Raw genomic sequence first — 13,227 nt, 5'->3', positions numbered from 1 at the left:
TTTTTTATAATGGTTGATTTTTAGTTTCATGGCATTGTGATCTGAGAAGATGCTTGATATGATTTCAGTTTCCTTGTATTTGTAGAGACTTGCCTGTGCCTTAACATGTGGTCTATTTTTAGAATGTTCCATATGCACTTGAGAAGAATATGTATTTTGCTGCTTTGGGGTGAAATGTTCTGTAAATGTCAATTAAATCCATTATGTCCAGTGATTCATTTAAGGTCTGTGTTTCCCTGTTGAGTTTTTGTCTTGATGCTCTGTCTAATGCTGATAGTGGGGTGTTAAAGTCCTGCACTATGATTGTGTTGCTGTCAATCTCCCCCTTAAAGTCCCCCAAGAATTTTTTTATGTATTTAGGTGCTCCTATATTGGAAGCATAAATGTTTATAAGGGTTATTTCCTCCTGTTGGATTGATTCCTTTTTTATTATGTAGTGACCATCTTTGTCTCTTGTTATGGTCTTTATTTTGAAGTCTATTTTGTCAGAAATAAGAATTGTTACTCCAGCTTTCTTTTCCTTTCCATTTGCATGGAATATTTTATCCCATCCCTTCACTTTTAGCATTTGTGGGTCTTTTGCTCTCAGTTAGCTCTCTTGTAGACAGCATATATATGGGTCCTGTTCTCTTATTCATTCAGCTACCATATGTCTTTTGATTGGACTATATTCCATTTACATTTAAAGTTACTATTGATGTGAACTTATTTAATGCTATTTTTCCCCTTTATGCTGATGTACCTTTCTCTCACTATTCCTTCTTTCTCTTTCAGCAGTCTTTTTATCATTTCTTGCAATGCTGGTTTGGTGGTACTGAACTCCTTTAGCCTTTTTTTTTTTTTTTCCCCCCTGGGAAGCTCTTTATTTCACCTTCAATTTTAAATGATAGCCTTTCTGGATATAGCAATCTTTGTTTCATGTTCTTCATTTTCATTACTTAGAGAACATCATGCCACTCCCTTCTGGCCTGAAGAGTTTCTGTTGAAAAATCAGCTGTTAGCCTTATGGGGTTTCCCTTGTAAGTCACTGCTTGTGTCTCTCTTGCAGCCCTTAATAATTTTTCTTTGTCCTGGACATTTGCCATTTTAATTATGATGTTTCTTAGAGTGGGTCTCTTTGGGTCCCTCTTGTTTGGAACCCTCTGTGCTTCCTGAACTTGTGTGGCTTCTCCCTCGCCAGCCTAGTGAAGTTTTCTGTCATTATTTCCTCCACCAAGTTCTCTATCCCTTGCTCTCTTTCCTCCCAAAGCTCCCTTAGACTGTCCTCATGCTTTTTATGTGTGTTTTTTCTTTTTGCTGCTGTGATTGAGTGTTTTTTTCCACCTTGTCTTCTAAATCACTTATTCTATCCTCTGCTTCATTGAGCCTGCTTTTTAATTTCTTCCAGTGTATTCTTGATATCAGATAAAGCATTCTTTATTTCTGTCTGATTTTTGTTCATGTTATGTATCTCTCTTTTCATGTTTTCCCTGAAGTCCTCGATCTTATCCTCTATTACCTTGTTTTTCTCTTTAAGTTCCTTGAACATCTTCATCATTAATCCTCTGAACTCTGTTTCTGATAACTTGCTTAACTCCATCTCATCAAAGACTTATTCTGGTGATGTTTCCTTTTCTTAAATTTGGGGGTTGTTTCTTTGTCTTCCCATTTTGTTAGGTCTTAGTGTTTGTATATATATATTAGATATATTTGCTGTCTCCCATTCTTGTGGGGTGGGATTTTGTCTTGTGAGTCCAGTGAAACCCAGAGGTGTGTTTTCTTTATTCTTCTGTGCTCTTTGCTCTAGGCGTGTCCTTTTTGTGGGTGTCCCTTTTGTTGTTTCTTCATGTTCTCCTGTTGTGGTTGGGTCGATTGTCATTGACCAGTCCTTGGGAGGACTCTCCTCTCAGGTTGCCTAACTGTGGTCTCAGCCTCAACCTCATCATGTAAGCTGTTGTACAGGTGCTGGCAAGGCAGGACAATACACAACTAAACTTCCAGGAAACAGGGGTATCTTACAAAATATCTTGACTGTCACAATGAAAACAACCCGAGTAAAAGTAGAACTCGGAGAGTGAAGAGAGGACACACACACACACACACACACATACACACTTGAAAGAAAGAAAGAAAGAAAGAAAGAAAGAAAGAAAGAAAGAAAGAAAGAAAGAAAGAAAGAAAGAGTAATGCTTTGAGAGAGAGATGTATATTATTGTTAATAGTGATGAAAATTTAGAAAATAATAATAAACTAAAATGTAAAAAATAGAGAAGCTACTGGGAGATAACCGAGACAGAGAAAAGATTCTGAAAGAAGGTCCAGCAAAAAATTAAGGGAGAAAATAGGAATAGGATAACATTTGAAAATGAAAAAATAAAAATACAATAAAGAGAATAAGAGAAACTAACAATCGAAGAAAAAAACAAGAAGACAGAATGGAAGATAACAAAAGAATGAAAGAAAAGAAAAAGAAAAAAGAAGAAGAGAAAAACAAGTTATGACAATGGATTGAGAGGAGAGAGCAAGATAAAGCCTGGGAAGGGAGGGAGTCCAGTAAGAGATTTGGTGAAAACTATAGAGAAAAGCCGTAAACTTGTTTATAATGATAAAGTCCCTGTCATTAAGCAAAGATATCAAGAAAGTCTTGATAGTGGAAGCAAGGATAAAACAAAACAAAGTAAATAAAACAAAACAGAGTAACAAAACTAAAAACAAGCTAAGCAAGACAAAATTCTTTTATAAAAAATAAATTTAGTTAAAAAATGTTTTTTAAAAAATTTAAAAAAAATTATTATAAAATTTTAAAAAGAAAAAAACCCCCAAATTTTCTCCCCTTTCTCTTCTTTTTAAGGGAAAAAGAAAAAAACAAACAAACACACACATAAAAACCCAAAAACAAAACAAACAAACCAAAAATAACAGAAGAAAAATAGTCAATCAGGTGAGTTTCTTCTGGGCAGCTTATTGTCTGTGGCTCTTTGTTTTGTGAGCTGATTTCCGTTGTCCTGGGAGGTACTTGTGTATCAGCCAAAGTAAAGAGTCGTCTAGGTTTGGCTCTGGTGTCCTTAGGTAGATGGTTGATCTGAGGCTCTCCGAGGACCACCTCCTCTTGTCAGCTATTTTGTAACCTTGTAGTTGCCTGGTCTTGCTCCAGAGTCTTCTGCAGACTCTTTAGGGTGCAAGGTGGCTAGTGTAGCTCAGGGTATCACTCCCCTTAGAGGTTTTGCTGTCAGGCGCTCACTCTGCAGGAGTTAGTCTCTGCTCCACAACCAACTCCTCAGTCCCTACCCTGTCCTCCGATTCTAGTTCCCCAGGCACTGGCTTGCTGCAGTTTCAGACTGATTTCAGCCTGTTGCCTTTTCTGTATGGGCTGTTTCAGCAGCCTGGGCTCAGTTGGTTTGATTAAAAAAACATTCCAGGGAGCCCTTTGCCTGCCCAGCCCCCATCAGGTGTTTTCTGCTTTTCCTCCAGTTACCAAACAACAGTCCCTGAGAGTCTTATTCTCTTAATGTCCTCCTGTGAGCTGCTCTCCCTTCCCCCTCATCTGTTCCCTGTGGGTGTGCCTGGGGCCTCAGTGAGGGAGACCAGCTCCTTTCTTACTGGGGGCAGTGCTCCCAGGCAGAGGGAGAGGCAGGCGGGCTCCCCCCACCCTTCCAGCTCTGGTTGGCTGGTTGCACCAGGCTCACCCCTCAGACGCTCTACCATGCAGACCCCAATCCCAGTTTCCACTAGTCTGACCTCCCAGTGCAAGGGGGGAAGGTGGGAACCAGTTCAGTGATCAGAATAAAAAAATGCACAAAGCAACACACAGGCAGAGAGTCCACCCTGCAAGGTACTGCCAAAGCACCCAGTGGGAGGGGACCCAAAGTCAGCTCCACACAGCTCCCTGCACCACTGATCTCAACAAAGCTGGGGCAGCTTCATGCTCCACCACAGCACCCCTCAGGGCTGGTCACAGATCCCAGACTCTCCCCAGCAGGAGCTCAGGGCCACCAGGGCGCCCTCAGGGCTAGTCACAGATCCCAACCTGCCCCGCACCACACAGATTCAATGCTTTCTGGGGCTCAACACAATGCCTTACAAGGAGGCAGAGGGTCCCTGTGTGCGGCTGCTCAGTGCAGTCCTCTGGTCCCTTACTACTAGGGTGCCACACAGTTTAGGACAGCCCTTCCTATGGTTGGCACCCCAAGCACTAGAAACCTTGTTTCCTAGGAAGGCACCTTCCCTTCTTCATGGGCACACCCTCCCCTGAGTTCCTCTGCCTTTTGCACTGGACGCTTCTTGCCCTCTTGTCCACTCTGAGTGTGAGATCCTTGCTTTTGGATGCTGGTGCGCACTCCCAAGGAGAGGGAGGTCTGCAGCCTCTAATCCTCTGGGCTCGGAGCCCAGCACAGGCTTCAGGGGGTCTCCCCTTTTCTACCCCCCTCTCTTACCAGACTCTATGATGTTTCTTCAGTGCTCCCTACTCGCACTCCGGCCACTCAGGTATGTTTCTCTGGTTTTTCCAAAATGGCTATGTAGTATTTTAGGAGTAAATTGAGTCAGTGGCTGGGAGCGGGGGCGCTCTGCTGCTTCTCACAGTGCTGCCATCTTCCCTCTCCTGTGTGTCTCTCTTTATAAGAACATTAGTCATAGTGGATTACAGCCCGTCCTAGTCCAGTATGACCTCATCTTAACTAATTATATCTGCAACAACCCTATTTCTAAAGAATGTCTCATTGTGAGGTACTCAGGGTTAGGACTTTTACCATATCTTTCCAGGAGACATGATTCAACCCACAACAAGCAGGAAGCCCAGTCAGAAGATATACATTGGGAAGTTTTCAGAATTTAAGGTATTATTTAAAGACACAGACTGAGAATGCAAAGGCAGTGAATAAGACAGAAAAGAGTACAAGTACAAATCCTGACATCCTCAAGTGTTTAGAAATTTAAAGGAACCAACCAGCAAAAGAGACTGGAGAGGTAATGAGGTAGGAGAGAAACTAGAAGAGCATCATGGCCTAGAAGTTTGGTGAAGAAAGTCATTTCAGGAGGATGGAGTGCTCAATTGTGTAAAATGCTTCTGAGAAATCCAGTAAGAGTGATAATTAACTATTGAATTTAACAACAAGGGGTAATAATTAGTACCTTCCTTACAGGATTGTTGGAAGGGTATAAAGTAAATACTCCAAAAACACTCAAACTTTTTTTGGCATATAGTAAAATCTTAATAAATGTTCAGTCTTATTTTGGAGTGGAGTGATGAGGGCCAACTTACATTCTGTTGTGTGAACCTTTGGTTGTAACCTAATAAATCCATTTGAACAGCAGAGCATAGTGGTTAGGAAGCATAAACTGTGGAGCCAGCCCATCTAACCTTGAATTTGGGCTCCACTACTTACTAGCTGGGTAACCTTGTGGATGTTGCTCAATCTCTCTTTGCTTCAGTTTATTGACCTATAAAATGAGGATAACAATAGTACCTATCTCACAGGATTGTTGTAAAGATTAAGTATTTTAAGGATATGAAAGTTCTAGAAAAGTGCCAATCACATAGCAAATTCTGTAGAAGGGATTATTTCTTATTAAATGTATTTAAATGAGGACACTAATTTATTTGAATGACTTTGTATCAAAATTGCTCTGAGCAAGCTGTGTTGGTACATTGTTAGTATATATTTTCACCAAAAACCGCCACAAAAAACCTCACTACTTGATGAAACCTGGTTTCATGAACTTGGGAGGTGCGGGGATATTTTGTTTTGAATGTAAGGTTAAGGAGCTTTGTGAACTGAATTGGAAGCCACCTTCAACCTACAATGTTTGTTCGGCTACACACTACCTAATTTTATTCTCTTTCCAGGAGAATATGTCGTCATGACAACCCACTTCCATCTCAAGAGAAAAATTGGCTACTTTGTGATCCAGACCTACTTGCCATGTATTATGACTGTCATTCTGTCACAGGTGTCTTTCTGGCTCAACAGAGAATCTGTCCCTGCCCGCACAGTCTTTGGTGAGTGTTGTTTTATGGAGAATAAGGGGTAGACATTTCCAAAATGGAAATTATGGGCACTCAGAGTAGGCATGAGAAGGTTGAAGAACCATTACTGGAGATAATGGGAGCAACACCTTAGCCCAGCATTAGTGACTGAGTCATTAGATCCTGGTATTTCAGACAACTGAATTCTTAACAAGAAGGTGGGAATAAGAAGAATGTTGAAGTAGTAAGGTTATTGCAGTACTTACTATCTCAGTCAGGTTTGCTCCAAGAGCTGGCGAGGTTTGGAGAGTTTCATGAAAAAGAGGAAATTAATGAGCAGAGCTTGAAAAGGTGAGGGGTAGGAAACTAAGCTGACAACAGATAGGTGGATTGGGAGCAATTTTATAACCCATTTTTTGTATGCACATGTAACTTCGCTGCTTCTCCTGTAACCTTTTTGAAATTATGAATTATCTGATATTTAGTAAAGGCTACACAGAGTTTGAAGGTTTTTTTTTTTTAATAGTACCTATACTCGGAGAAATTTTCTTCAATATGAATTTACTGATGTCTAGGGAAAGACTTGCATATCACTAGCACTTTTCCCAGGGAGACTTATAGCATATAAAAATTTTTCTGTCTGGTTTTTCCACTGTAAGACATTTTAGGAGATAAATGTTAATTAACTGTATTAGTCTACAAAACTGCCTCCATGGCATGGTGGATGTGAGTCATATACTTGGATGTCCTGCATACCCATACAGAGGGCCAATATTTCCTACCAATATACTGAAGCTATACAGTGTAGTTAAATAGTAAATGATGTTTCAGAAAGAAGCAGCATTTTAGGTCGGGCAGAGGAGGAAATAGCAATGGAGAAAGAGAAAGAGTAACCTATAAAGTAGGAAAAATAAAAGAGAAGGGTGTGACGTTATAGAAGTCAAGAGAGGAAGACTGTTTTAAGAAGCAGGGAATAATCATCTGGGGTGAATTCTACTGTGAGTTTAGGTAAGATGCAGATAGAAACTATCTATTGGTTATGGTGATATGATTGGCTGTTAGTGATTTTGAAAAGAATAGCTCTAGTGAAGTGAAGGGTACAGAATCTATATAGGAGTAGACTAAAGATTCCCATATTTGAAAATATAACAAACTAAATACCCTTAAAAAATCTTTCTTTATGAAATAATAGAAAAGCTAGCTAAAACATAGAAAACATCCTGTTGTAAATATCTGAGCTCATAAGAAATTAAAGGAAATAATCATCTGGGGGCTCATATAGGGACTCATATAGTATAAGGAACTGAAAACTGGAGTGTTAATCATATGAGCTGATATTATTGTAGCAGAAAGATTTGTGGATGGACTACTAATTTTGCTAAGTAAGAGTTTGAGTTTTAAGTTTACACAAGAAAGATTTTGAGCCTGAGTAAAGTTAAGGGTTAGAATTAAGACTGTGGTAGGCTGAATAATGATCCCCAAAGATATCCATGTCCTAACCCATGGAACCTGTGAGTGTTACCTTATGTGGCAAAAGAGACTGCAGATGTGAATTAAGTTAAGGATCTTGATATGGGGAGATTATCCTGGATTGTATAGATGGGCCCTAAATGCAATCACAAGTGTCCTTATAAGAGTCAGGCAGAGGTATACTTGACTACAGAGCAGAAGGCAATGCAATGAAGGAAGCAGGAGAGATTTGAAGATGTTATATGTTAGCTTTGAAAGAGAAGGAGGAGGACCCTGCCAGTGTGACTCAGGGGTTTAGCATTGACCTATGAACCAAGAGATCACATGCCCAAGTTGTGGGCTCTATCCCCAGTAGGGGGTGTGCAGGAGGCAGCCAATCAATGGCTCTCATTGCTGTCTCTCTCCTTTCCACTCTCTGAAGTCAATAAAAACATATTTAAAAAAAGAAAGAGGAAGAAGGGGCCTATGAGCCAAATAGTGCTGCTTTAGAAACTAGCAAAAGCAATAGATTCTCCCTCTAGAGCCTCTAAAGGGAGTGAAGCCCTATTGACACTTTGACTTTTACCCAATAAAACTGACTTCTCGCCTCCAGAACTGTAAGAGGATATATCTATGTTGTTTTAAGCCACTAAATTTGTGGTAATTAGTTAACAGCAACCATAAGAAACAAATATAAGAATTCATCCTATAAATCTAATACCATTGAAGGGTTATGTCCTCATTGCAAAAGAGCACTAGAAAAATATAGTAATCAGTACAGGGAGAAAATAAGGAAACATGTCTGTTTTGGCCTGGGCTCTGTAAAATATAGGATTCCTTAAAAAATTATTTTTTAATACAAACGTGGCCTCATGTGAGTTTAGAGTTCATATTTACACTAACTGTATTGATGTAAACCTCCAAGATAAAACATTAATTTAAAAAGTGATTGGAGAATTTTTATGTAGGAACAAAGAGCCAAGAATAGCCAATAACCTCCAGCAGAAGAAGAACCAAGTTCAGAGTCTTGCCCCACAAAATGTCAAAAATTATTAAAAAGCTATAGTAATTAAGATAATGTGTTATTGGCACAAAGTCAAAGAAGAATAAATAAATGAAACACCATAGAGAGAGTAAAAATATACTCACATATATGAAAACTTGATTTATGACAGGGATAGCATTGCAGAGAATTAATTTGAGATTAATCATGGTCTTAAATATAAAAGCTAAAAATATAATGCTCTTAGAACTAAATATAGGACAATATCTTTTCAACCTTTGGAAGGCAAAAATTCCTTAGTACACAAAAAAATTATAACAGTGAGAAAAAAGAATAAATTTGACTTCATCAAAATTATAAATTTCCACTCATCAAAGCATAACATTAAGAAAACAAAAAGGCAAACCATAGACTGAGAAAATATATTTTGTATGTGTACAGATATGACAAAATATCTATTCCACAAATGTAAATAGCTCCTTCAATTAAAAATTAAAATACAAAAAATCCCTTTTTAAAAATTAGAAAAAGACATAAATAGACACTTCACCAAGAAAATATATAAATACCCATAAGCATATGAAAAGATAGATAACATCATTTTATATCAGGGAAATGCAAAGTAAAACCACATGGAGAAGATCACTTTATAAACACTGAATGGCTAAAGTTAAAAATACTGACAATTCCAGATATTTGTGAGGTTGAGGAGAAATTAGAACTCTCATACATTGTTGGTGAGGATGTAAAATGGTACAACTACTTAGGAAAAAAGTTTGGTTGTTTCTTATAAAATAAAAAGTACATTTACCCTAGGTATATACCCAAGTGAAATGAACATATATATCCATAAAATGCTTATATGAGAATGTTGATTTGCACAACAATATGGATGAATATGAAAAATTATGTCAATCTAAGAAGCCAGACACTAAATAGTACAAAATATATGGTTTTATTTATATGAAATTTCCAAACAAGCAAAACTAAGCCATGGTGTTAGAAGCCAAAACAGAGCTTTCTTCTGGAGTGGTGGGTTGACTGAAAATGGGCATAAGGGAACTTGTTGGTGTGGTACAGTGTTCTATATCTTATTGGGGTAGTAGTTATACAATTGTATACGTTTGTCCTAACACTTTGAAGTGTACAAACTATTTTTATTATATATAAATTATAATACAATTAAAAATACAGGTGTACTGAGACTACAAATGTTTGAAATATTCGAACTTCCACATAGCTATGAAGAATATGTTTAAATAGATGAAAGAAACATGAGAATTCCATCATATAAATGGTGTGTGGGGAATGAGTATGCATAAGAGAGCAAGCACATTGGAAATGCTAAAACTGGAAAACAGACTAAACTCAGTGGTTTAGATATCATTAGTAGTGAGAACCCATGAACTGGAAGAAAATATCTAGAATGAGGCCCAAAAAGTAAAAAAAAATGCGTGAAATACGTAAGAGAGAGAAACAGTGTGTGATTTATTGAAAAGGTCTAACATAGAATAATTGGAATCCTAAAAGGAGAGACATGAGAGAATGGTACAGAAAGAATTTTTGAAGAGATAAAGGCTGAATGCTGTCCAAGCCTGATATAGGACAGAAAGGCACAATTACAAGAAGCCCTATGAACCTGAATAGGATAAATTAAAAGGCATACAGACAGAAACACATTATAGTGAAATTTATGAAAACAAAAACCAAAGAGAAAAATCTTAAAAATAGCCTGGAAAAAAAATACATTGCCTTTAAAGTCATAATAAATAAACTATCAGCTGACTTCAACAGAAACAATAAAGACATTTTCAGATAAAAAAAAAAAATCAAACACTAAAAATTCATTATCATCAAATTCTCACTAAAGGGAGATCTTCAAACAAAAGGAAAATTATCCCAGAAGGAAGGTTTAAGATACATTTAAAAAAAATGAACATAATAAATATATGGGTAATGCTAAATGGCTACTGAATGTATTAAATTATAATAGTGATTTATTGGATACACAATATATTTAGAATAAAAGATTAGACCATAATATAATCTATATAATTTGAGATTGGGATACATGGAGATAAAATATTCTAAGTACTTTCACTGTCAGGGAAATGTGTAAAAGTACCAATTAATATTTAATTTTCTTAAGTCAAAGATGCATGTTGACTAAAACTCTCATATATCTGATGGGAATGTTTAAAAAGCCATTTGGGGAATCAGTGTTTCCCCTGAGCAGCCATGAGCAAGCAGAACCAGGTGTCTTACGTGTGACTGGCTGAGCCGGCATTCCTGGCCCGCTTCAAGGAACGGGTCAGTTACAGGGAAGGGCCCACCTTAGAGACCAAGAGAATCCAGCCTCAGCTCCCAGGTGAGGATGGTAATCACAGTGACAAAGAAGATGAGCAACCCCAAGTAGTGGTTTTAAAAAAGGGAGACCTGTCAGCTGAAGATGTCATGAAAATTAAAGCAGAAATAAAGGCTGCCAAAGCAGATGAAGAACCAGCTTCAGCTGATGGAAGAATCATGTATCAAAAACCAGTCAAGCATTCCTCAGATGAAAAATATTCAAGTTTAACAACAAGCTCAAAAAAGAAAAAGACAAAGATGAAATAAACAAGCAGGACTCAGTTAAAGGGAACACGCACAGGCAAATCAAAAACAGTAGTCTCCTTTCTTTTGACAGTGAAGATGAAAATTAATAAGTGTATAAACATTTTGGACTTAGTCTTCAAGAGCATATGGGGTGTTTTGAAAAATATTTTTTCCTATTATAAAGATAATACAAATGCATTATAATGCATTTAGAAAATACCAAAAAATTTTAGTAAGATAAAAATAGTGTCTATCCATCAGGACCCCTTTAAATGAAAATGTTAACTCTATAGATGTCAACTAGTATTAACACTTTGTTAATTCCCTTGTGGGGTGTGTATGCATGTAAATTATATTTTTTAACAAAATTTTGATTATATTGTGTCTGTTCTCTATCCAGTAAAATGTAAAAAACTGACATTAATAGCTACAGATGATTTTGTAATTAAATAAATCTCCTATTGTGTTGTCCTCATTAGCAAAACCCCACTTTGGGTGGAGGAGACAATAATGTGTGTAGTCCAGAATATTTCTCAGCTCCTGCTATGGGAAGGCCTATGACAGTTCTGGCAAGTTTTGAGATACAAGTGGATTTTGTACAAGTAAGGATCTAATACAAATAATCTTGATACAAATTAGGATCTGATGTATAACATGGAGACTCTAGTAGGTAAAACTAAGGAGAGAGAGAGAGAGATACAAATGGAAGTGTGCTTAATAAAGCTACTAGGGTTTTTGACACATAAAGACAGATTTGGCAAACATGTACCTTTGTCCAGTTTTATTGAGAAATAATTGACATAAGTCAGTGTATAAGTTTAAGGTATACAGCATAATGGTTTGACTTACATCTATTGTGAAAAGTATTAAAATATTTTTAAAGCTTTTGATCCTCACTTTCACATTGCTTTCTAGAGAGGCTTTTACCATTTTATTCATTTACCATCTACAGGAACCCACTTTGCCTCATCCACGATAACAGTGTACCAACCATGGGCTGGAACCAGCCTTTTCATTTTTTTCAGTTTGATGTGTTGAAAATGGTGTTGAATAGTTGAATTTAATTGACATTTGATTTACCAGGGAGGCTAAACTGTTTTTCATATTTATCACACCATTTTGTATTTTTGTCCAATTAACTTTTCATTTCCCATTAGTAGTCATGTTTTTCTTCCTAATTTGTAAATTATATAATCTATCTTTCTTGTTGTTAAAAAAAAGTAAAAAATGAAAAAAGTAAAAAACCACTTGGTAGTCTCCTATAAAATTAAACATATGCTTACTATATAATTATGCAGTTCCATTCCTAGGTGTTTACCAAGAGAAATGAAAGCATATACTGACACAAAGACTAGTATGTAAATCTTCCCAAAAGCTTTGTTCAAAACAGTTAAACACTGGAAATAGTCCAGATGTCCATTAATAGGTGAATGGATAAACATACAATGGAATACTATTCTGAAATTAATAGGAATGAACTAAAGATAGATACAACAATGTGAAAGAACCTAAAGAATATTATGCTGAGTAGAGGAAGCCATACACAAATGAGTACATACTGTATGATATTTATATGAAACTCTAAGGGGAAAAAATCTAATCCAAAGTGAAAGAAAGCAGAGCAGGGTATTTAAAAAGAATGAGGTGGTTAACTGGGGCCAAGGAGGAGCTGATATGGTCTCAAAGGAACCTTTGAAGTAATGGAAGTATTCTATAGATGATACTTATGAGAGAGTGTATAAGGATAAGTGGTGATGGAAGGAGACTTGACTTGGGGTGGTGAACACGCAATACAGTGTACAGATTATGTATTGTGGAATTGAGCACCTGAAAGCTGTATAATTTTGTTAACCAGTGTCACCCCAATAAATTCAATAAAAAGGAAAAAAAGAGTGGAGAGGGGTATCAGCAAATAGAAATATCACAGGAGCACAAATTACCACATGGCTATGATAGTGTAATGGACTAAGGAGTAATAAAGATCAAGGAAAATATGGACCCCTACCACTGGAGCTATTGATTCTGAATGATCAACCACTTTTTGAGAACCAAAATGGTATACACAAAGGAGAGTCAGGCTTCACTTAAGCTCAAAACAGGAATTTGCATTTAGAGAAAAGGTTGAGAAGATAGGTGAATTTGCTTGTCATAGAGCAACTGAGTTGGGGCGTTAGAAGAGTTTGGGAGAAAAGTGTTGTAGAGAAGGAATGGGGCACTGGGTCATATTTAGTAATGTACT

General features: G+C 37.1%; 1 protein-coding gene and 1 pseudogene across 11 annotated transcripts in view; both read left to right on the top strand.

Moving 5' to 3' along the window:
• The window catches only part of GABRA3 (gamma-aminobutyric acid type A receptor subunit alpha3), a 422,854-nt gene that overhangs the window by 334,390 nt on the left and 75,237 nt on the right, over positions 1–13,227 (top strand). For all 10 annotated transcript variants that reach the window (XM_081125273.1, XM_081125281.1, XM_081125278.1 and 7 more), the window contains one exon: positions 5,825–5,977. In XM_081125273.1, the coding sequence (XP_080981399.1) occupies positions 5,825–5,977 (153 nt within the window). The remainder of the gene's footprint in view (positions 1–5,824; positions 5,978–13,227) is intronic.
• LOC308550875 (uncharacterized protein KIAA1143 homolog pseudogene) lies at positions 10,635–11,095 on the top strand (annotated as a pseudogene). The gene has a single exon. The product of its transcript is annotated as an uncharacterized protein KIAA1143 homolog pseudogene (transcript).

Source organism: Miniopterus schreibersii (assembly GCF_964146895.1).
Source record: "Miniopterus schreibersii genome assembly, chromosome: X".
NCBI classification, from domain to species: Eukaryota; Metazoa; Chordata; class Mammalia; order Chiroptera; family Miniopteridae; genus Miniopterus; species Miniopterus schreibersii.
This window is presented reverse-complemented; position numbering and strand designations above follow the sequence as displayed.